Here is a 25,233-nt window from a genome sequence, read left to right as displayed (position 1 = left end):
TCCATTTTCTGGAGACTTTTACGGCCGTTTGAAGTGAAACGGCTCCGGGCGAGAGGGAAGCAGACAATGAGTGGCAATAGATGGGCCGCCGCGACCTCAGGCTTTCCGTAGCGGGGGATCCTGAGGGCCCTCCGAGTCGCTTGGCCTTGCGCTCTCTTACTTTTCAGTTGCCGTGCCAACCGCGAGGATGAGCTCGGCCTGGTCCACCTCGTTCGAGAGGGAGCATCTGTGGATGTATCTGCAGGCACTCGGCTTCGAGCCAGGCCCGGCGACCGTTGCCTGCGGAAAGATCGTGTCGCACACGTACCTCGGAGTGTAAGGCCAGGGTGGCGGGGCGAGGGTGCCTGAGCCGGGAGACGCGGGGGTGACCCTCCGTTTCGCAGACCTCGGGGGTCGGTGGATCAGAAATGGTTGAGCGGTTACTGTGTGCCATGCACGGTCTGCAAAGCTTCTCCTCCCAGTAGCTGCCGGCCTGGTGGCAGAGGCAGACAATATCAATTACGGAACAGTGTCGGAAGCACTTTGTAGGAGAGTAGTCTGCAGTTGGGACAAAACTGAAGGGGCAGCTTAATCCCGGCTGGGTGGTGGAGATAGGTGGTCTTTGCAGTAGTGGGAGCGGTGGCGCCTTGTTAGTAGAAGGGCGTGGGAACAATACGTGCAAACACCTTCAGGACTCAAGGGAGCTTTGAAGGTGGTTGTTTAGTTTATAATTTTTACTTTTTGGATTAGGAAATTAAGGCACGCCACAGTTAGCAAAAAACAGTAGAGAATTGTATTAATGAAAAGTAGAAGTGCCCGTCTCTGCTTTTGCCACAGCTGTTATGGTTATGGCCATAAATTAAATACTAAACAATATTTCTTTATCTTATCAACTTTAGACAGTATTTATCTTCCCCACTATAGCCTAATTTGGGATACATTGGCCATCTCCTATTCTCAGTCTATTCAATTTCCGTAAATTATGTAATTTCAGTTCTTGTAGTGGCTGTCTTTTAATAGTGTGCTTAGGCCACTATTTCTTGATTTGTCAATCTCAAAAGTATCTTTTGATTCCTTGCTACGTAATTTCGCAGTGAATGTGGCTATTATTTATAAGATCATTAGCTTACTTACATTTCCTTCCCCTCTTGAATTTTTCAGCTCTATTATAACTTTTGCTGTCAAGGTTAAGAGCTGTAATTAAGTTTTGTTTGTTAACTATTTGTTTACAAGTTACAGCCATTAACATATATGAAGTGCTTTGCCTAGAAGTCTGTTTTAAAAATTGACAACAGTGGATAGCATTCATCAGGTTATGATGATGTATTTATTAGTAAATACTCCATTTATTTCACATGAGTTGATGCCCCACAGCAAGTCGCATTTTCTCTGTACTGGCAGAGATGTTTGAAGCTACCTAATTAGGCTTTTCTTTCCTTTTTTTGTTTTGTTTTGGGCGGCTGGCCATTACAGGCATCAAACCCTGGACCTTGGTGTTGTCAGCACTGCTCTCTAACCAAGTCAGCTAACTGGCTAGCCCATTTCTTCCCTTTTTGTGGAATGTTTTCGTTGCAATTTTTCCAGTTTTCTTCTATTGGATCTGTATTTTCAGAATCAGAACATAAAAGCTGGTATGTTTTTCTTAATTGGTTATAAAATGTACATGAATGAGAAAAATTAATTTGCCTTGACCTTTTAAAGAGAATGAAAAATATTAATTTGTGTCAGACTCTTACATAACTTTTGATGATGTTTAGTTTTATTAACCATTTTCCTTTTATTTATTTATTTTTCTTTTCTTGCTTTTTCTATTTCATTTTAAACCACTAGGAACATGTTTGACAAGCTGAACCGTGACGCCTTTCAAATAGTTTCTTATTTTTTGTTTCAAACACTGGACCAGTCTCTCACCAAGGAAGTTTTCAAGTAAGGAAAACTTATTTCATTTTCTTTTTTTAAATAGTCATTCTCAAATTTGGAAATGGACTGACTGTACCTTCATATGAGCCAGATTTTTTTTTTTTTTGAGCCAGAATTTCAGCTTTGGCCTTTGACTATTGTTTTGAATGGATGTCACAAAATTCAGGTTTGGGTCATACACATTTACTGCTTAACCTTTATAAATCTGGGTGAATTTTTTGGGTACTTATCGTAAAATCATTATGTATTTCATAGGTAATGTAGGTTTTGTTTCATAAAATTAGTTCTTAACATTATTCATGGTCTTAATTATTAGGCAAAACAATTGAATGATACCAATCTGTTTATACACTCAATTTTGCCCTTTTTTTTTTGGCTAAGTATGCCATGCCTTACAATTTTTCTTGTAGGCAATGTTATTTGTTTTGCCTATTTTTACTTTCCAGTTCTCTTTAAATCCTTATTTTTTCAGTGATATATATAAAAGTGTCAGGTGTTGTGGGCAAAAATCATACCTATTAAATTTAGCCTATTCTTATATTCTGTTGAATACTAAATAGTTTATTTATTTATGCTTTTTGTTGGCTGTGGTACAGGGATTGAACCCTGGACTTTGGTGTTATCAGCACCGTGCTCTAACCAACTGAGCTAACCAGCCAGCCCCTAAATAGTTTAAATAGGAGATAAAAATGTGAACACTCACTAGTCTTGGTTCTAAGTTATTTTGCATGTGAATTGGGTATTATGTGTCTGAAAATGTGTTCAAATTTGTTTTGATATTTATATTATGGCAGTGTCTATCATAGAAAAGCAAGTAAATTCATCATGTAGGGCATTATTTTCATTTTTGATAACCTATTCTTAAGATTTTGCCTTCTTTTAAGGTTATGAGTGCCTAGGAGAATAGGTATACTTGGAAGTTCCTGTCATTAAGGTATATGGCTTCCTCTGTCCAAATAAAAATAGATTTTCTGATTTTTTTCCTGATTATAAATATTATGGCTCATTTTAAGCAATTCAGAAAATATAGAAAAATGTAAAGAAGGAAGTAGAAATGATTCCTAAACCCACCAACCAGAGAATATCACTGTTGACATTCCATAATTTGTCTTTTTTTATATGCATACTTAATTTTTTCTATGAATATTGAGTATAGTTTATGTTATAGAAATACAAAAAAGCATGAGGCCTTATATAATTATGCCTCAGAATAAAAATTTGAACAAAACTAATTATCAGAGGAGGGCAATAGGTAAATTTTAAAGTCTAGTTTTATTTTTTTTTTTTAGCGGCTGGGCTATATGGTGGGGATCCTAACCCTTGATTTTGGTGTTATCAGCACCATGCTCTAACCAACTGAGCTAACCAGCTAGCTCTGAAGTTTAATATTTTTGACCAAAGCTGGAGCAAAACTTCTTTTTTCATGTTTTTGTATCTTGTTGTTTAGCCACAAACCAGTAGCATCCACAGACTATGGGTGCTCTCTCATGGCATCCCTTCTCCTCTGCTCATCATATGTATCCATTTATGTTTCTCTCCTGCAGGATTCCTTTTTTTTTTTAAGGCTTAATGTAGTAATTTATTTATGGCCTCTCTGTTCATTATTCTAATGGATCCATTGAGAGTGTTGTCTTGTTTAGCTGATTTTCAGTAATTTTAGTAACTGCTCATTCCTTCATTTAATACATGTACTCATTTGTTATTTGCATTAAACCAAAGTCACATGTTTATAAAGAAAAAGACCCAATTTATTACAGGTTGGTGCCTCCCTTCAGCTGAAATCTGAGAATGTTACCTTTAATTCATTTAGCTTTAATGTTTCTATAGGAAATAAGTTTGATGTTTTTTAAAAGTTTTCTGAGTTTACGGGTTTTTGGTTCATAATTTTAATGCTTTTACTTTTAAGATTTTGCTGGCCTCCGTTTGACCAAAAAAGTGATACTGAATTTCGGAAACATTGCTGTGAATGGTTAAAAAAGATCTCTGTGAGTATTCTCTTTTTGGAAGATGCAAACTTTAGATTCTGTATATTTCTAAGAAACCAGATTTGCTGGCTAGGTGCACTGGAAATAGGTTTTAGAGTTCTTGGGAGTTTATATAACAGTTTTTGTTTAAAGAAAATTTTTTTGACCATAGATTATTTTAAGCATAATTATTTGTTTAAGGCCTCATGCTTTTTATATATTTATTATTTTAAGCTTATTTTAAAATTTGTGGCTTTATTATTATGATTATTTTTTGTGACCAAGTCCACCTAGAGTTTAGAAAAACCAAAAAATGCGACTTGTAGTTCCAATGAAATAATCCTGATCAAATCCTTTTGTGCTTCGAAAGTAGTATGATGTAGGGCTGGCCCGTGGCTCACTTGGGAGAGTGTGGTGCTAATAACACCAAGGCCAAGGGTTGAGATCCCTATATAGGGATGGCTGGTTAGCTCACTTGGGAGAGCGTGGTGCTGACAACACCAAGTCAAAGGTTAAGATCCCCTTACCGGTCATCTTTAAAAAAAAAGTATGATGTGAGGAGGGAATGGGCTGGGGCAGGCAGCTGGCTGCTTTCTACTCTGCAGCAAAATTGGAAATGTCCAAGCCACTGTGCTGAGAAGAGACAGTGCCGATGGCTGAGCTGCTACTGCTCTACAGTGGCATGGACATGCCACATGTGGCCTCTACCACAAGATTGTCATGCCCTCTAAAAAAATAGTGTGATATAAATATGAGTTATTGTTGATAAGGTCTTCAAATCATCTTCTCTTTTTTCTCCGTAGGCTGAATGTGGAAGTAGCTTTCCTCAAGTTGTTGGTTCATTATTTCTTTCTCCTGGTGGTCCTAAGTTTATTCATCTGATGTATCACTTTGCAAGATTTGTTGCGATAAAATATATTAAAACCAATTCTAAAAGTAAGTTAAGCTTATAATAGGAATTTTTTGTTTTGATTCTTAAGTTTTTATTGTTTTTCACAATTTTAAATCAAGAGATTTTAATAAAGCAAGGTAAGTTAAAACATTAATTTATCTCAAAAAGCAAATAGTTAATAGTCTACTGGAATTGTAGTTTGAAACCTTTTCATAGTGAACATAAGTTGCTGTTTACATTATTTTATTATGTTCTAATACAGGGGTTGGGAAACATTTTCTGTATAAGGTCAGATAGTAAATATTTTAGGCTTTGTGGAACACATAGGGTGTCTGTCGCATATTCCTTTGTTGTTTTTTAGTTTTTGTTGTTATGATCCTTTAGAAATGTACAATCTGTTCCTACCTTGCTAGACTCACAAAAACAGCTAGTGGGCCAAATTAGACCTGCAGGTTATAGTTGGCCTCTAATATATTGTGTTAAACGTTGTGTTGGGGCTGGCAGGTTTGCTCAGTTGGTTAGAGTGCTGTGTTATAACACCAAGGTTAAGGGTTCAGATCCCTGTACAGGCCAGTTGCCAAAAAAAAAAAGTTGTGTTGAATGTGCTTGAGATTTATTTTGGTTACTTGGCAATGTGTTGGAAATTTCTGTTTTAAAGGGATTTGATTTATTTACTAATTTATAGAAACAAAAACTTGGGATTTTAAAGCTCATACTTAAAAGAGTATTATTTTTGTAGTTTATTAAACATATTGCTCTGTTTAATTGGTTTTTCCTCATAAAACATGGAAAAGAAAATTATCGAAAAGTTGAAGCACTAAACCCCATCTGTCTTCCAATTTCTTGAGACAACCATTGTTGACATTTTTAAAAAATTTCAATTTATTTTTTTATTGTACATGTTTATGGGCTACAGTTGTTTAATACATGTATATATTGTATAATGATCTAATCAGAATATCTGTCACCTAAACATTTATCATTTCTTTGTGGTTACAATGACATTTTGGTTTATTTCCCTTTAGTGTTTTTTAAGTGCACATATTATATCTATATGTTTTATTTATTTTGAATAGGTAATACATTCTCATCGATCAAAAATCAAAAAGTGAAAAGTCTCTTCCACCTCTGTTCTCTAACTACCTAGTTTCCCTTTCTGGAAGCAACAGTGTAATCAATAATGCAAGAAAATACATACATATTTTTCCTTTTTTAAAAAATCATAAATGGTGATATAAATCCATTTTGCATTTTTTTTCACTCAACAATATATCTTGGAGATTATTCCATATCAGTTCATAGAGCTTCCTTATTCTCATCCTTTCTCTTTAGAACTGCATAATATTACATTGAATGGATGTCATATAATTTACTGAATCAGTGTTCTGCTGATAAACATTTGTTTTTTCCTAATTTTTTGCTATAAAAACAATGCGAAAGTACAAACTTTATACATATATCAGTGTGTGTATGTTCAAGTGTATGTGTTAATATGTGTATATGTATATGTGTGTATATTATTTTATATGTATACGTATATATAAAATCATTCCTGAAAGATGATTTGCTTGGTCAAAGGAACTATGCATATATTACCAGATCATTTTCTGTACAGGCCAGACAGTTTATACAGTCATGTGCCGCTTTACAAAAAGTGTATGTTCTGAGAAATGCAGCGTTAGGTGATTTCGTCATTATGCAAGCATCATAGATGGTATATCCTACTAGGTGTGTACCTCGTCTACATGATGTAGCCATTAACATCTCATGGGACTACTGTTTTAAATGTGGTCCGTCTTTGACCAAGATGTGATGCATGGCTATACTTCCATCACCAGTGTATGGAGAGTGTCTGTTTTCCCAAAGGCTTGTCAATGTATGTGATCGGTCTGATAGGTTAAAATGGAAATCTGAGTACAGTTTTAATTTGTATTTCTCTAATAACTAGTGAGGTTGAAAATTATTTCATATCTTTAAGAGCAATTTATACTCTTTTTGCACTATTTGTTAATATCCTGTGTCCGTTTTTCTCTTAAGTTATTGGTCTTTTTCATTTGTAGGAGCTGTTATTTAGTGATGTGACATATAATGTTTTTTCAGTTTATCTTTTGTGCATGATTTTAAAACACATGTATGTGATTCTGCTTTATAAACATTTGCGTATTTTAAATTTAGTGTAACAAACATTTTACCAGTTTTTGTATTAGTGGATGATCTGCCCAAATTGTATATAATCTAAACTATTTACATGAAATATGCCTATTTGGATTTAACAAGGGTTTATTGTGCATAAGGCTTCTAAGCATGAGTTACTCTATTTCTGATTTGAAGCAACTCCAGTCAACATGTTCAGTTTCTAGATGACTTCTAAATTCAGTGAACTCACTTCCTGTTGAGTATTTAGAAATTGTGGTGGTTTCTTTGGGGTAATGCTAGGACCTGGATAAATAATGTTAAGGGCAGTGTAGGGTCCCTGATTTTCAGAATATCCATATATTCATTGTATTGAGCCATGTTAAATAAAGTAGGATTTACTACATTTATTATAGATAAAAACCTGGATATGAAATGTTTGCATGGATTGTTCTCAGGGTCTACGTTGGTCGTTAGTAACATAGCTAAAAATTGTATAACAATGTATTTGTTCATGGATATATCAAATTATAGTAATAAGAATTATTTTGGGCAGATGGACTCTGAAAGTTTCTAATTATGTAACAACTCAACTTCAGGTATCCTGTTTTTAGTTGCCTACTTTAAAAAAAAGGTCATCTTGCTTTTATTATCATTAGTTGTATCTTTTGTGTATGTGGCATACTAGCTGTATTAATTAGTTTCTATTGTTTATAACAGAATTATCTGAAACTGGGTAATTTTTTTTTTTTTAAGTTGACCGGTAAGGGGATCTTAACCCTTGACTTGGTGTTGTCAGCACCACGCTCACCCAGTGAGCTAACCGGCCACCCCTATATGGGATCCGAACCCATGGCCTTGGTGTCATCAGCACCACACTCTCCCAAGTGAGCCACGGGGCCAGCCCTGAAACTGGGTAATTTTTAAAGCAACACTATTTATTGCTTATGGTTTTGGAGTCTGGGAAGTTCAAGTCCAGGGAACACAGCTGGTGAGGGCCTTTTCCTGGTGATGACTACAGCAATGCAGGGGGGTATCACATGGCAAACATGGCAGGAGCAGAGAGAGAGAGCTTCTCACATGCTCTTTTATATATATATATATATATATATATATATATATATATATATATATAATTTATTTATTTTTATTTTATTTTATTTTATTATTATTATTTTTTTTAAAGATGACTGGTAAGGGGATCTTAACCCTTGACTTGGTGTTGTCAGCACCATGCTCACCCAGTGAGCTAACCGGCCATCCCTATATGGGATCCCAACCCGTGGCCTTGGTGTTATCAGCACCACACTCTCCTGAGTGAGCCACGGGCAGGCCCGCACCTGCTCTTTTTTAAAGCCATCAAAACCACACCCATGACCACCATTAAACTGTCAATGGATGAATACATTCACTAGGGCATGGTCCTCACAATCTAATCATCTCTTCAAGGCCCCACCTTTCAATTACCATAATAGGATTGACCACCCTCTTAACTTTCACAGTAGGGGTTAAGTTTCTAATACCTGGAACTTTGGGGGTCACAATTCAAGCCATCGCTAATGCTGTGGATTAATTATATGATGTTAATTCCTTAAAATTAACAATTTTTTGGCTTCTAAGTCTGTTTTCTGTTATCTTGTTTTCCGTGCAGATTCTTCTCTACCTTTTACAGAGACATTTAATGTAAAGCCACAAGATTTGCACAAATGCATTGCCAGATGCCACGTAGCACGTAACAGATTTTTACAAATTTTGCAAAGAGAAGATTTTGTTACCCAAAAATATCAGGAAAATGCACAGTAAGTAATACTTTGATACTTAGAAAATAGTTCCTGCCTTTTTGAACAAATATCAATATAACTTCGGTAGCAATAATTCATGCCTACCTCAAAACCATGGCTATTATTTTTCCATTATAAAGCCAGATAACTTCTGAATAAAGTATTTTCAAACTTTAAGCATACTGTAAATGAAAATTTAGAGAAAAGGAAAGATCACTTTAGTTCATCACCCACACCAGGAGCATGCAGCGTGTGCAGCAGCCAACGATGCCTCCCTCTTCTGCCAGGCCGCCAACTGGGAGCCCATGTGCACCCCGTCTCTAGCCCACAAGGGGCTGTTGCACCATGTAAACCTGAATACATATTAAACCCTCAAACCTGCAAAAAAATATCACCTTAGTTCAAAAAATTCAATTTTCGTGGCTGGTCCAAAGATAGTGAGTTGTCTCATTTGATTGTTCACAGTTAGTTACATATTAAACTCCTTGTTCTACTCTTCCCCTCTTCTCCCTACTGCACTTGACCAGTCTTTAAAAAAAAAATGCAGTTTTCTCCAGTTGTTTTTCCCTTTTTTTAATAGTTTTTTTAAATAGTTTTAAGCTGTGTTCCTTATATTTTGTATTGTTTTTTTGTCTTGATATTTCATTTTGTAAATTTTTCCATATTGCCATAGTATGTTACTTTTAATGTCTATTTAATAGTCTGTTGAGTAGATATTTCATTAAGTAGATATTCCTTCAAGTCAGTATTCCATAATTTCTTTAACTGTTTTTTACTATTTTATATTTGAGTTCATCTATTCAACAAACATTTATTTGGGGTTTCTTTTATGTTCCAGATATTGATTAGGCACTGGTGCTATATAGCATTAAACAAGACAGGCAGGATTCTTACTCTTAAGGAATAGGAATAGTTTGTGTCTAAATTTTTACAATTATAAACAACTACAGTAAGATAACTTTTGAAATCTTTGTTACTAAAGCTGCAGAATCTTTCGAAATTACTTTAGAAGTTAAATGTCACCTGACTGTATTAGATAACATTTAAATTTACCTCCTGAGTGTGTGAGACAAGAACAAGACAGCAGAGTAATCTTGCTGATCTCCACCATTCTACTCAAGAAGTCTGAGAGTATACTACTTAGAAGTTTTGGTCCATCTCAGTAGCACCCCATATGTTAGATCACCCATGTGTGTTAAAGGGAGTCTGGATTCCTTTAGCTGCCTCTTGGGTGTCCCCAGAGGCCTTGGGCAAACATATGAAAAGAAAAAAAAAAAAAAAAAAAAATCTAAGTGGGCTATACTAGTTAATTGTGATGAAATTATTGTTGTCATGTTGTGTGTTTTCTCGCAGATTGTCAGTTAAGCAAGTACGAAATTTGAGATCAGAATGTATCGGACTGCAAAACCAAATAGAAAAGTAAGTGATTTTTAGAGCTGGAAGTTTCTTAGAAGTTAGCTTAGCTCTTGCGTTTTGCAGGTGAGGCAATGAAGAATACCAGAAACATTAATTAAAATGATATTTCAACAGTTAGATGATGATAGAACGTAGTTCAGACTCCTAGTGTGGTTCTCCTTCTAATAAATTAATATTGCTTTGAGCTCGAATTTTGTTTTTAATTGGAATGGTTGTTAGTGGGTGGGTCTACAGACCAGTTAGCTCTTTGGATGTTAAACTACCATGTGGTTTTCTAATTAGATTATTTAATTTTTACTAGAATGGAACCCTATGATGACCAAAGTAATATACAAGAGAAAACTGAAAAGGTGAGACAACTTTTGAAGGGAGAAATTTTTTTACTTTTGTGATATGCAGTGTTTGTTTAATCAATTGGATTCTTATATGCTTTCTTTTTTGCCAATTTTTTTTAATGCTTGTAGGTGATATATATAAAGATATCAACAAGGTATTGTTAAACACTTGAATATAATGGAAAAAAATCAGCTTATAATTTATAAGATTAAGTATATACAAAAGCAGTTTTAAAAATGAGTAGTTTAAAATCCTTCATGCCAGCAAGAAAAGTTCTGCTAGATTATAACTTAATCAGTGGTATCTACTTATCTAAATAAAATATGTTAATTAAAGGGAGATGGTTAAGTGTGGAAGAAAAATGAGGAGTAAAATTGAGGCTGGCTTGGTGGTAGGGAGGAATCTGGCAAATATAAATGATCTCAAGAGGTTGGCTTTGATGTGGGATAAAAGTGTTTTCTTAGGCTTTCTTTTTTGGATGGAATCTTTCCCAAGCTCTTTGTTGTGATTCTGTGATCACCAACACACCCATGTAACCAGTATCCTATTTAAGGAATAGACATTACCAGCACTCCAGAGTCATCCTCAAACTCATTTTCATTTACAACCATTTCTCCCCAAGGGTAAATACTATCCTAACTTCTTACATTAAAGATTAGTTTTGCCTGTTTTTGAATTTTATATAAAAGGAGGTATACACAATGTATTATTTTGTGTCTTAGTTCTTTGATTCAACATTGTGAAATTTATCCATGCTATTGTGTGTAGTTGTGTCTTCATTCTCGTTGTGTAGTGTTCTATTTTATGAAAATAGCACATTATACCCTTTTTACTCTAGATCTTTGCATTGTTTCCAGTTTTTGACTATTACAGATAGAAGTCTTATGAATATTCTTATACATGAATTTTAGTGAACATGTGTTAATATATACCTAAGATTATTTGTTTTTAAAGAAACATTTTTTTCCCCATGTTGTTGCTTTTCTGAAAACTGAATGGCTTAAAATTGATGTATAGTATTTTTTTTTCTCTTGAAAATCTTTTTTTTATTTTCCCTGAGAAATCTTTGTTAGATTGATAGCATGTCAGAATACAGGAAATGCCAATTGTATCTTGATAGTGTAAGATTTATTAGATTTGTTGAAAATCATAGTGAGCTAGATTCTTCTGAGAAATTGTTTAGTTTTAGGGCCCCTGCAGAAGTAAATCAGTGCTTTTAAACTATTAAAATATAGTTATTTAGTTTTCCCACCAGAAATCATTTCAGGAATACTTCATTTGTTTCTAGGACTGAGTATATATTTATGTTTACATTTCTTTATCATATGTACAGATAACATATGGACTTTAATATTTTGTCTTTCTCTGTTTTCAAAGGTTCGGTCTTTGTGGGCTTCAGTGAATGAAACACTCACGTTTTTGGAAAAAGAGAGAGAAGTTGTTAGTTCAGTCCTCAGTCTTGTTAACCAGTATGCTTTAGATGGAACTGATGTTGTTATTAATATTCCAAGGCTGTTACTTGACAAAATTGAGAAACAGATGTGTCAGGTAAGCATTTGATATTAAGGAAGGTTTTGAGAAAATTCCCCTCAAGTAGTTATTTTATATATTAAAAATTGTTTTTCTTGCAATATTTTTTTGTTGCTTTCAGAATTAATTTTTGTGAATATATCTAGTAAAACCTTCATAAAGAGGAGTACTTCATAAAGGTGTGTTTATTTATATTCATTAACTTTTATTAATTGTTTATACCTTCCACAGTACTCTGTCTAATACAAGAGTACTTCAGAAAGTTAATGGAAGGATTCATATTCTCTTTTAATTCCATTTTCCCCCGAACTTCTTGAAGTAACCTTGTAGTGTAGAGAGTATTATGTTACACAGGAAGATGACACTGTACCTGTTCTTTATAAATTCTCAAAGAGAACAGCAATGATCTCCTTATTACCAAATGTCCTTTTAAAATGTTTCCAACTTCTGGTTTGTCTTTTATTTAGATGCTGTTAGACATTCCTTTTAAAGTCTTTTCTTCCTTTAGCTTTGTCACTTCATGTCTCTGCTTTCCTGTGGTTCTTCAAGACTGCTGTTCTCAGTTTTTTCTACTGGTTCCGTTTTCTCTAACTTTTAAGTGAACTTGTTCTCTGTGGTTCCTTAAATGCTCCCTTTCCTTTCCTTCTTTACAGGTTTATCTGTATTTTCTTACCAATTCCATGGCTTCAGTAGCCTCCTCTACAATTAATATTATCAAATTGGTATTTCCAGTCTCTCTTCTTCAACCCAAACTATTATTACGTTACTTCCAGTTGCTTATGGGACATTTCCATCTGGTTAGCTTACATATTTTTTTCTTGGTAAGCACAGTTTATTAAGCATTTACTATATACTGTATGCCAGGTATTGATTATAGAATAGGGGATACAAAGATAAAATATTGTAACTCTGAAGAGCTTTCACTTTAGTAGGTAACATGACAGGCACATCAAATTCAGAGTGCATAAAAATAAAGATCTGCAAACTCAGATTCCTACAGGGTCTAGGCAGGTAATGCATGTAAATGAAGTTCACTAATTATGTGTAACAGTAGGCAGAAAGTAGGAAAGTGATGAGGTCTTTGGAGAAAATTACTATAGTAATTTTTACATGAGATCTATGATTTTTAAAATATTGGCAACTAATTCAAATGATTTTAAAACATTGGAACTGTGCAAGCCAAATAAACATGTTGAAGATTGGATGCAACCTTTAGGGGTCACCGATTTGTGACTTTTTTTTTTGTAATAGAATGGTTATAATTTTTTCTTTTCTTGCAAATGTAACTATTTTAATTTTATGTGGCATACAAGGTCTCATGAAAAGTAAATTATATCAAATTACACTAAAATATCTTGTATTGTTACATATAAATATTGTGTCAAAAATATTAAATTTATATTTTATACATATCATTATTTATACTGTAGTCTTTTCTACAGTATGGGTCCAAGAACAATTTATCATTGTGAAGTTCCTTATGTACACTTTTCACAATTCTTTTACATACAATTTAATTATTTTGGTTGTTATATTCAAAGTAGAGTTGATAATATTTGAGTTATTGCAAATTTCTTTTTACTTTGATATAAAAAATCATATAAAATATTAACAGACCTTAAATATATTTTTAAAACTTTTTTGTGTAAATCAAATTTACTATTTATTTTTTCAAATTTTTATTGGTAATGTTAAATTAAATTTGGCCTGAAGATGCCTCCACATACATGTAAGCCCTTGCAAAACCAACTGCAGTCTAATTCAATGTGACTTTTGTTAAAAAATGAATTAATGATCTTTTCCCCAAACCTGCTCTTTCTGCTCAATCTTTATTTTTCTTTCTATCTTTTTGCATTTTTCAATTCTAGTTTTCAACCTTTAATATAAAATATAGCACAGCATGTTAATTCTTCCACAGTGGTTTTCACCAGATCAAAGTTATTTACATAGTTTTATGTTTGGGGGGCAATTGATTTTTTTTCTCACTCTTCTTTAAGGTAAACTTTTTATATCATAGTAAAAAACAAATATATTTATATAACAGTTTATTATCTTACGAACCTATAGTTCACTGCTTTTTTTTCCCCTCTGAATCCTTAGTTGCACATAGGAAATGTTTATGAGGCTGGAAAATTGAACCTCTTAACAGTTATTCAGTTATTAAATGAAGTCTTGAAAGTAATGAAATATGAACGTTGTCAGGCTGACCAAGCAAGATTGACAATAGACCTTCACTACCTTGAAAAAGAGACCAAATTTCAGAGGGAAAGATTATCAGATCTGAAGCATATGAGGTACACTAGAAAGACCTTCTGTTATTTTATTGTGGGAGGAGTAGGGTGGTTTTCTAAGCAAAAGCTCTTATATAGTTACTCTTCCACTTTGGCAATCAAGTGTGAAAATTTTACTAGTACTCGAAAGCCTTATGTAATCAACTCCTATAGAGACAAATGAAGTAGAAAGGAAAATTAATGTAGTTTTTCTTTGTCTGGGATAAATTAATTGTCCTGAGTGATAATTCTTTATGGAATAATTTTAACTTTTCTCTAGCTTGTCTCTTTTGTTAGGTCTAATAATAAAACTGGGCCTCAGAAAAGTTCTTTATTTGAGCAGAAAGACTGGAAGGTATGAGCTGTCTTTAGGAATGGATAAGCAGGAGTAAAATTCTTTTTTTTTTTTTTTTTTTTTGTCTTTGTCGTGACCGGCACTCAGCCAGTGAGTGCACCGGCCAGTCCTATATAGGATCCGAACCTGCGGCGGGAGCGTCGCTGCGCTCCCAGCGCCGCACTCTCCCGAGTGCGCCACGGGCTCGGCCCAGGAGTAAAATTCTGACTGAAGTTTAGAGCCAGGAAAAAAATTGTATTTTAAAAATAAATGGAGTAATAGATGTATGATCGCTTTCTGGTCTTAAAATGAGAAAAGGTATTTTAGGTTCTGAGTATTCATATGTGTGAGTTTATTTAATTTATATGTGCTGTATTGATTGGACTTTCATACAGCTGGAATTTTATATGACTGTTTCCTTCCCCTTCCCTGCAACTATTGTTGTCTTCTTAAATTTTACTTAGATTTTTTTGTATTCATGTTTTTGAATAAAGTTATTTTTTATGCTATTACAGGTATAAAATTAAAGAAGATCTCACAACTATAAGACATTCTGTAGTTGAAAAGCAAGGAGAATGGCATAAAAAGTGGAAAGAATTTCTTGGTCTCTCTCCTTTCAGTCTAATTAAAGCCTCAACTCCAGTAAGTAATGTTGACTTACCTTTTGGAGAGTAGATTAATATATGGCAATCTCCTGATTTATCATGTTACAAATGACCTAGAAATGCTATGTGTCATCTTTGCATCTGAGCCTACAGTTCAAATGTTTTTGTTTCTGTAATTTGTCTAAATATATAATAGAATATTCATTAAACTGTTGTTGTCATTTAAAGTTAGTATTTCTAGATTTAGAGGTTTGTACTAAAAAGAAAACGAAACTTTCCTCTTGATGTGAGGCAATATGACATTGGAGACATAGCTGTTAAAACAAAGTAATCCATTTGTTCCTAATGTTGTACTTTTTGGTTTGAAAATAGTTATAAGATGTGTTTGGTAATTTTATCTTTGTTAGGAAAAAAAATCATCCATTCATAGATTAATTTAGCATTGTTATGGTGATAGTTAGTAAATGTATTTATTTCAAAATTGTGAATTCTGTGTTTTAAGGCTGTGGATCTTTTACCACCTATGTCTCCCCTTTCATTTGATCCTGCCTCAGAAGAAATATATGCAAGGAGTATTTTTGTTCAGTATCCTGCTTCACTTCCAGGTTGGTTATTGATCTTTTTCTTTTTTAAATTTCCCTCCTGTAATTATTTCTTCTTATTATAATAGTACTTTATATTTATTTTTTCTCCCAATTATTTTTTAGTTTGGTGAAATGCACATAGCATAATATTCACCATTTCAGTCATTTCAAAGTATGCAACTCAGTGGTATTTAGTAAATTGACAGGGTTGTGCTGTCATCACCACTATCTAGTTCAGAACATTTTCATCATCTGAAAAGGAAACCCCATACCCATTAAGTAGTCACTCCCCATTTCCCCTTCCCCAGGACCTGGCAGCCACTAATGTACTTCCTGTCTCTATGGATTTGCCTATTCTGGATATTTCATGTAAGTGGAGTCATACAGTATGGGGCCTTTTGTGTCTAGCTTCTTTCACTCGCATAATTTTTTACTTAGCCCAGAGTTTTCAAGTTTCATCGATGTAGCATGTATCAACCCCCCAATTTTTTCTTCTTTTTTTTTTTAAAAAACAGCTTTACTGAGATATAATTCACATACAATTTGCTTATTTATAGTGTCCAATTCAGTGGTTTTTACTGTATTCACAGATATGTGCAACCATCATTACAGTTAATTTTAAACATTTTAATCACCTCAGAAAAAAACCTCATCCCCAATGCCTCCTTCGCTCCCCTAATCCTAAGCAGCCACTAAAATAATTTCTGTTTCTAGATTTCCCTGTTCTGGATTTTCATACGAACAGAATCATATAATGTGTGGACTTTTGTGATAGCCTTCTTTCACTTAGCATAATGTTTTCAAAGTTGATCCAAGTTGTAGCATGTATCAGTACTTCATTCCTTTATTTGAATATATTCCATTGTATGCCTATACCACATTTTGTTTATCCATTCATCTGTTGATGTACCTTTGGGTTGTGTCCACCTTTTGGCTATTAGAGTAATGTTTCTATAAACATTCATGAACAAAATTTTGTGTGGAAGCCCACAATTTTTTTTTAACCTGAAAGAGTACTACAGTAATTAACCTGAATACCCACCACCTGTTTGAACAATAAACATTTGCCATATTTGCTTTATATGTGTTATGTATGTATTTTTCTAAACCCAAGTAAGTTCTAGACATTGTGATGCTTCACTCTCAGTATTTCAGCATGCATTCCCATAAAAATGACATTTTCCTATATAACTACCATACTGTTATCTCACTTAAAAAGTTAATGTCTGTAATATCATCTCACATTTAATTCCTTGAGCTATCTTGCCATTATCACATTTAAAAAATTAATATTTCCACTATATCTAATATCCATTTTATAATCAGTTTTTCCAATTGCCCAGTAATGTGTGTAAGAAACTTTAATTGGGTTTGGTAAATAGAAGATAGGTAGTTGAAAGAATGAATGAATAAAAACAAATGGGCTGGTCGATTGGCTCGGCCGATTAGAGCACAGTGTTAATAACACCAAGGTCAAGGGTTCAGATCCCCTTACCAGCCAGCCGCCAAAAAAAAACAACAGATGAATTATATAGCCAAGCTAGAGCAGGCAGTAGTGTAGGCCATATTTCAGGTAGTCCAAAGGTCATGATAGCAGTTAGCACTGGACTTAGGAAGAAAAGGGTGGTGGGTAGGTGATTGGTTTGAGAGTCAGGCCTATTTGGGGAGGACACTGGTTGGGTAGACTAGAGAGCAAGGCTCAGGATAGGTGCGGCTAGAAGAGTAGACAGACAGAGTAGGCTGCATGGTTTGATGAGTGAGAAAGGGCTTTAGACAGAGCATTCTGGTTTCATGATAGCTTTGAGAAGTCCTTAATTATGAGATACAATTATTTTGATAGCCCTTGGCTATTTGGTTGACACTGTTAATTCAGCTGGGAAAGGCCTTTAAACTCTTGCTAGGCTTAGTTTAAGCCCTTTGAAACCATGGAATTGTCCTTATGTCCGTTTGGAGATTTTCTTTTCTTCTTTTTTTGTTTTGGTGGCTGGCCTGTTCTGGGATCCAAACCCTTGACGCTGGTGTTACAAAGTGGTGCTCTAACTAACTGAGCTAACTAGCCAGTCCATTTGGAGATTTCTGTATCTGCCTTGAGAATGTGGAATATTTCTGTTTGTTTAGGAAGTTCAGTTGGAAGTCCTCATTTTAGAAGTGTTTGGTAGTTCTTTGGGGAAACCCTGTCCTCTGGGCATTGTACAATTTGTACTCTTGGGATTCCTTTTTTTTCCTTTCCTTGGTCTGAGCTGGGGAATCTCAACATTATTTTGTACTTTTTGTGGTAAAACAACTTTTCCCCCTCCTACACATTACATCTTACTTAAAGTAGTTTACCTTTAAAGTGTTTTTTAAAATCTTATTATATTGAAAAGTACAGAGAATAATATAAACATCTGTTTATCAAACAGCCTTTTTTGTCAGAGCTTTGCAATGTTTGCTTTAGGTTTTTTTTTTTAAAGTACATATGTAGATAACCTTTCTTTGATCCCACTCATTCATTACTTTCACGGAGATAATACTTACTATTCTGAATCTTATCTTTATTCTTAATAATAGTTTTGTTACATATGTATGGATCTATAAACTATGTAATATTGTTTTTATCTATTTTTAAAGTTTATGAATACAGGTTTTTTTATTATTGCCCAAAATGTCCTTTGTAAATGCTTGTTTATTTTTTAAACCAGGATCTAAGGAGGATTTTCTCATTGCATTTGGTTTTGTCCTCTTAGTGACAATGTGTTCTAGAATAATGCCCCCACCTTTTTAAAAAATGATATTGATATAAATTGTTTTTAACAATCATTGTATATTTAGATTTACCAACATGTTTATTGATTTTTGGTCTGTTACTTATTTTACTCTACTCCTTCCTTTTGCAAAGTATATCTCAAAGTATATACTTTAGTTCTTTTAATGATAGACCCTGATTAGTAAAATCTCTTAGTCTTTCTGTGAAAATGTTTTTTTCACTAAATCTTGAGTGAAAGATTAGCTGGATATAGAATTTTAGTTCTACACTTATTTTTCTTTAGGACTTTTCATGATGTGATATTGTTTTCTGATTTCTGTTTCTGAGACATTTGCTGTCAGTCTAATTGTCATTTATTTATAGGTAATTAATTTTTGATATCTGGTTGCTTTTATGATTTTTCTTTATTTTTATTATGCAGGTTCATGGCGTCATGTCTTAATGTAGATTTGTTTTTATTTAGCCGGTTTGGGACTTATATGTGCTTATTTATTCTGAAGGCTCATATCTTTGTTCAGTTCTAGAAACTTATTCACCATTATATCTTCAAATATTGCTTGTCTCTTATTCTTTTGATCCTTTCCTTCTGTAACTCCTATTGTTGGAACTTCTAATTCTATCCTCCATATCTCTTAATTTCTCATTCATATTTACAAACTCTTTGTGTCTCTGGGCTTCATTCTGGGTATTTTCCTCAAATCTCTCATATGGTCCCTTTTAACTAATTATCTTTTAGTTACGTTTAATCTGCTTTTTGATCTGTCCATTTAGTATTTAATATTTATGAATGTACTTTTCACTTCTAGAAGCCTTATTTGCTTCTTTTTCAAAACTGCCTCTTCTTTTTCATGGTGTCCTTTTCTTTCATTATGACTTTTTGTGTCTTTTTTGCTAATCATTTAACATCTCCTGATTTTCAGTTTTCTCTTATCTCTTGTGTTTCAGGTACTTCTGCTCCTATATGTTGTGCTTCTGATTCTTATGGTTGTTTGCTTCCTATTAAAATATTTGATCATGATCTCAACTTCAGTGGGTCTCTCCAGAGATCCTGGAGGAGTTTCATGGGCTCTGGGGTTTTAGAATAGTTTCTGTAGAGTGACCTACAATCCCAGTGTTTTCTTTCTTTTTTTCTCTGTTTGTGTCTGTGTCTTGTCTATGTCTGTGCCTTTGTCTGTCTTTTTCTTTGTGTCTATATCTATGTCTTGCCTATGTCTGCGTCTATGCCTTTGTCTATGTCTATGACCCAGATGTTTTTTTTTGAATTAGGCCAGTTAATGCCTTTGGTTTGGGATTTCTACAAGTAGCCAATATAATTTTGGATTTTCTACCTCCTTTTGAGTAGACTATGTTTTGAATTTCTTTCCTTTCTTTTTCTTTTTCTTTTTTTTTTTTTTTTTCACCAGGACTCTAGATAGGCAGTAGGCTTCCTTGCTACTTCCCTGGTCCAGTTGGCAGATTTTTTTAATAGTCTCCCTTTCAAGGTTAGAGCAGCCTTTGCAGTGTCCTGGCCTTATGACAATCTCTCAGTTTCAGATCCCAGCCTGAGTGGCCTGAGATGATGTTTCTTGTTAACTATGTAGGCAGTAAATCTCCAATTCAGCCTCTGAAACCTGCCTTATTGGGCCTTTGTTTCTCAGTTTGAGCTTACTGTTTTGATCAAGCTTTCTGTCTTTGGTTCTGGCTGGTATTTTGTTCTTTTGGGCATTCCTTGTTTTTTTTTCTTACACTTAGTAATTCTAATGTATTTATGGTAGGAGTTAGTGTCTGCTTCAGCTTGGTTTGCTCTGTTTGGTAAGTTCAGTTTTGTTTTTACTTCCCAAATTCCCTGTTCTATGTGTCCCCTCTTTTTCTGTCCTCACATTATTTTTTTGGATGGCTGGCCGGTATGGGGATCTGAACCCTTGACCTTGGTGTTACAGCACAGTGCTCTAACCACCTGAGCTAAGTAGCCATCCTGTCCTCATATCTTAAGTGCTGTAGTTTAGATCTCAGCAATTCTTGCCTGAACCTGTGTTCTAACTAACTAGCTACTCTGCCTCCAATATTCAATCTGTTCTGTGTTTCAAATGGCTATTAGTGATCTTTCCGTAATGTGAATATGATCCTTTTCATTTCCTGGTGTACAACACATCAATGGCTTCCTTTCACCTTTAGGGAAAAAAATAGTTCTAAATCCTTTTTCACTAACAACTCTTACCTTACAGATTTTCTTACATGCCAGAACAAATATGCATCAGCTCTGCCCATCATCAACAGATGGTGTTTATAGTTGTGTGTAATAATTTTAGTTTATGGTTATCTACTAATTTTGTGGTATAGTTGTATTTGTGCTCACTTTTGGGATGTTTTATAAACATCAGTAATTCCATTATAATCAATAGAGTCAGGGTATTGAAAATGCTATAAGAGGTAGCATACTATTATAGTGGATTAAGAGGAAAACTTTGCATATTATACACATTGGCTTTTTATATTGTGACACTTTGGATACATGTACAAATGGGAAAGGCTTACAGAAACTAACATGTTGAAAGAGGAGGATGCCCTGGAATATCAAATCCTCTGTAATTTGGCCATGGCTTACTTCACCAATCTTACTTCCTACCATGCTTCCTGGATATACCCTGTACTCCAGCATTACCAATCTCGTACCTTATTCTCTCAGTACCTTCATTACTTTCTTCCTGCTCGTTCCTCATCTGTCCAGGTTTCTCTCCTCTGCCCCCTTGCATTCTTTTTTTTGGGCAGCTGGCTGGTATGGGGATCCAAACCTGTGACCTTGGTGTTACAAGGCTGCCTCCTTGCATTCAGTGCATACTTCTGTCATAATATTATAGCAGTATAATATAACACTTCACTTATCACTGTCCTTTCCCATACTGACTCCTTGGAGGTAGGGTATCCATCTTTTATTTCTTTTTCCCATTGTTAGTTCAGTAGTGGCAAATAGTTATTCAATGATGGGTTGATGAATAAATATGTAGGCTGACTGATGTTATAAATGCTGTGCTGAAATATGCTAAATACTGCAACTTTTTGGCCTTGCTGGCTTATGTGATAATTGCATGATCTTAGTACTTAAACATGAAGCATGGTTACATAACACTGGAACATTATGGATTGTCACTTTTCTGGAAATTCATTTTAGTATGAGTTATTAGTCTTTTTCTAAAAGCCTACTACTAGATATTCTCTATTATTTTCCTCCCCATCCCTTTACATATAACAATTAAATAATTACCTTTTCCTATTACTGTTCATATTATTTTGATTTTTCTGTTTAGAAGTTGTTCTAGAATTTCAAGAGCTCCTTGAATATTAGAATGTACAAACATAGCTAAAGAGTAATTAATTTTTCTGTTTCCTTAGATATACCTAATCAATATAACCAAGAAAATGGTTGCAGAAGAGATAATGATACCCTGGGAACTGTACATGATTTAGCCAACAGGTAAAACAAATTTGATTTTCATATTGATTTGTTTTTCTATATTAATTTTAGTCCTATCTTAAGCCAATTTCCAAACTTCTGTACCATAGGATAGTGCGTCATTTCACTGTCTTAACCAGACAGTATTTTTCTAGTGTAGACCCAAATTTTCAGAAAAGATTCAACATATATGATGTGTGGGCATTTTTTCCCCCTTCTTCTTTATCTTAAATATTGGGTTTCGTGGGTATTATCTGATTATTGAAGAAAAAAATACGGGAATTTTCTAATGCAAGTTGGGATTTATTGCCTTTTTGTGTGTGCAAACTTTTTTGAAACCACTGTGACTATTGACTAGATCGAAGAGTTTTGGGGCCTTTGAGATCATCTAGATTGGTAGTTTTCATAATATATTCTGCAGTGCCGTCTGGTGCTGTGGATTAGGGCTGGTCCACTTCGGCCTGAGCAGCTTGCTATTTTTATCTGTAAAATATATTGGGGTTTTTGACAAACCATTTGGTAAAACAATTCTTGGCTTTAGAAAAAAATTGGAAGACCTAACCCCTAAAATTTAACATATGAAAAAACTGGACCTACTTTGTTGTAACTTTCTTTAGTATTCTTATTTTATTTATTTTTTGCTTTTTTTATTATCCCATTTTGGACTGTTGCCAGGGTATATAAGCTAAAAAACCTCTAGACTAAAAATATGTTATCCACTTAGGGAATATATTTGTTCTTTGTTGAAATTAAGCATTATTAAGTAGCAATTAAACGGATACTGAACAAACCTTATGTATTATTATTATTTTTTGATTGCCCTTTGACCTAAGTAGGTGTCTTTTAGTCCAACTTTCTTAAGTAGATGAGGGACAAATATGAAAATAAAATAGTTAGGAAAATTGTAAGAGAAAATTCTAAATTTTATTAAAGCACTCTTCATTCTACATACTCTTATAGTACCTAAAGAAAAATAATGAAATATTCTATGAAGATCTAGTATTGAAGAGACAGTAAAGTTTCTGGCTTTCCCTTTTTACCTCCATATCACAATTGTTCTTATAGCTAGCTAGAGGGGTATAGTGGATACTTCCCAATCTCAATTGTGTTTTTGGTTTGTCTTCCCTTGGGAGAGCAAAGAAAATATTTTGATTAAGGTCTTTTGCTGGACTAAAGATTGATGGTATACTAGATTAATACAGAAATCAGATTTTATCTGTGAATTCCACTTTTATCTGTGAACTCCACTGAACCTCAAGATTCTTTTTGGAAGAACTTTGTACTGAGATACACTATGAGAATTCTACAGTAGCCAGACACCCAGCCCCTGAGAATTTAGTTCAGATGGAATCTCTTAATGTAGGAGAAAGAAGTTGTATTATTTTCTGATACTTTATTTTAATTATAGATTTGGGATATTGCAGGGAGGTAGAGGAAGGGTTTTGGTGGCAAGGGATAAACACTTTATGGGATATGAAAGATTATTACTGCTAGATAGCAGAACAAGACCTGTGAAGATTTGAGTTACTGGGATGTGGAAGTAATCCGATTGCTCATAATTCTTAACTGTTAAAGTTATTTGTAATTAATGTTTCATCAGTAATGTGTAACGTGTTTCGATTGCACTTAATGAAAGAAAAGAATACCTTTTTTTGCATGTAGTTCAGCACTTACACTAAATATTTTATTTGTAATGGCATCATTTTACATCAGTAACAATGTAGTTAATTGGGAAATTCATATGTGGATATGATCAATATAACTATTCAATTAAAAAACATAGAAAGAATGTAGTTTTTTTTAAAGAATGTAGTTTTTAGAGTAGGTGTGTTGAGAGTTACTTTCACATACAATTGGTGTTGACAGGTACCAAAAAATGTAAGTAGCCTTCTCTGTAAATCTCATTGTTTGTTTCGGTCAAAGTGAGTTGATGGAGGTGGCATCAGACTTAATACTAGAATTCAGTTATTGGTGATGCTTTTGCTGTACATTAAGGGCACTATCTTTCTTTGCAGTGGTTTTTGGGAGGATCCCATGATATTCCTAGTGGTGATGATGCTATTGTTCTAGACCTTTCTTTAACCTCTACATTTTCTCTTTTATTGCATTTTAGAGATAGTGCAGTATGATTTTGGATATATGCCAGCTAAACATCCTTAGAGTTAGAAATCAAATTCCAATCTATCTTTCTTCCCTTTTTATAATTTCTATTTATTATTTCGCTGCTAACTATGAATACACAATAATAACAACAGAAAATAAAAATTAATAATTGGCTAAAATTTCTAACAAATCACTTGTCAGATTTTTTTCTGAAGTTTTTCTGAGTCTTGTATATTGTACAGTCATGTAAATTTAGTTCTTATCAAAGCATGAATACTGTCTTATATTCTAAAGTATGAAATTTTCTAAACATTAACATAGTATAAACAATTTTTGTGTGTATGTATGTTTAACTAACATTATATTAAGTAATTTTCACTTATAATGGCTTTGTAACATTGCAGTTTTTTGTTTAGACTTTTAAGTATTCCCCAATTTTTTTATTTTTTACTACCATAAGAAGCATGTCACTTTTTTTTTTCTCTTGGAAGTGTTCTTTCCTTAGGATAAATTCCCACAATGGGATCAACACCCATTCTTTTGATCTATCACAGTGCTAGGATTTCATAGGCCTTAATATTGGCATGGCAAGTAGATAGAGAATAAGGACTGAACAAGGGCAGCATTAAAATTGTCTTGGATTGTGATGTTAGCAGGGCTAATAGCATGTTGCTGATTTGGAAACGAGAGAGAGGAGCATATGGAATATGTTTCCATTGTTCTCTATTACACGGCTCTACAGGAATGATTCAAGAGAAACAGTTGTTGTCACCTATAGAACCCCACCCTCAAGTGACATTTACTTATTGATTCTGTCAATCCATTAAACAGTCAACATATATGTATTGCACCACCAAGCACTGTGTTAGTTATTGAGAGTGCCTGGGAATAGCCCCTTGGTAAAGACATAGCCTTTGTTCTGATTGTCTAGTGGTGGCATTTTAGTGGCATTGGTCCATAGATTGCTGGCCCTGTTTTAGCAGGCTTTTTGATAATTTTAGTGTAACGTTTTGCAAAACTTGAGATAAAATCCCAGTAGATGATTTGCCTTCAATATCTGGATTATATCCTGTCACTGCTAAGTTGAAGTTTGAGCATTGCAGTGATTTTGAATTGTGTTTAGAAGGTAGGTGAAGATTCCGAGTTCATGTTTGAGAAAGTTTGAAAAATTATATTTGCTATTATATAAAACATTTGCAAAGCTGTTAAT

At 34.0% G+C, this 25,233-nt stretch overlaps 1 protein-coding gene across 1 annotated transcript in view; it reads left to right on the top strand.

Annotated features, from left to right (window-relative positions):
* Positions 1 to 25,233, top strand: part of HAUS6 (HAUS augmin like complex subunit 6) — a 32,991-nt gene continuing 7,758 nt past the window's right edge. The window contains exons 1-12 of the mRNA XM_063080978.1: positions 1 to 315; positions 1,810 to 1,905; positions 3,806 to 3,884; positions 4,667 to 4,799; positions 8,540 to 8,687; positions 10,023 to 10,088; positions 10,387 to 10,435; positions 11,799 to 11,969; positions 14,052 to 14,245; positions 15,071 to 15,197; positions 15,663 to 15,765; positions 21,860 to 21,941. Coding sequence (XP_062937048.1) covers positions 188 to 315; positions 1,810 to 1,905; positions 3,806 to 3,884; positions 4,667 to 4,799; positions 8,540 to 8,687; positions 10,023 to 10,088; positions 10,387 to 10,435; positions 11,799 to 11,969; positions 14,052 to 14,245; positions 15,071 to 15,197; positions 15,663 to 15,765; positions 21,860 to 21,941 — 1,376 coding nt within the window. The 5' untranslated portion in view covers positions 1 to 187. The remainder of the gene's footprint in view (positions 316 to 1,809; positions 1,906 to 3,805; positions 3,885 to 4,666; positions 4,800 to 8,539; positions 8,688 to 10,022; positions 10,089 to 10,386; positions 10,436 to 11,798; positions 11,970 to 14,051; positions 14,246 to 15,070; positions 15,198 to 15,662; positions 15,766 to 21,859; positions 21,942 to 25,233) is intronic.

The sequence above is a fragment of the Cynocephalus volans genome, chromosome 16 (assembly GCF_027409185.1).
Source record: "Cynocephalus volans isolate mCynVol1 chromosome 16, mCynVol1.pri, whole genome shotgun sequence".
NCBI lineage: Eukaryota > Metazoa > Chordata > Mammalia > Dermoptera > Cynocephalidae > Cynocephalus > Cynocephalus volans.
Note: the sequence above shows the minus strand (reverse complement) of the source record. Positions and strands in the feature narration are given on the sequence as shown.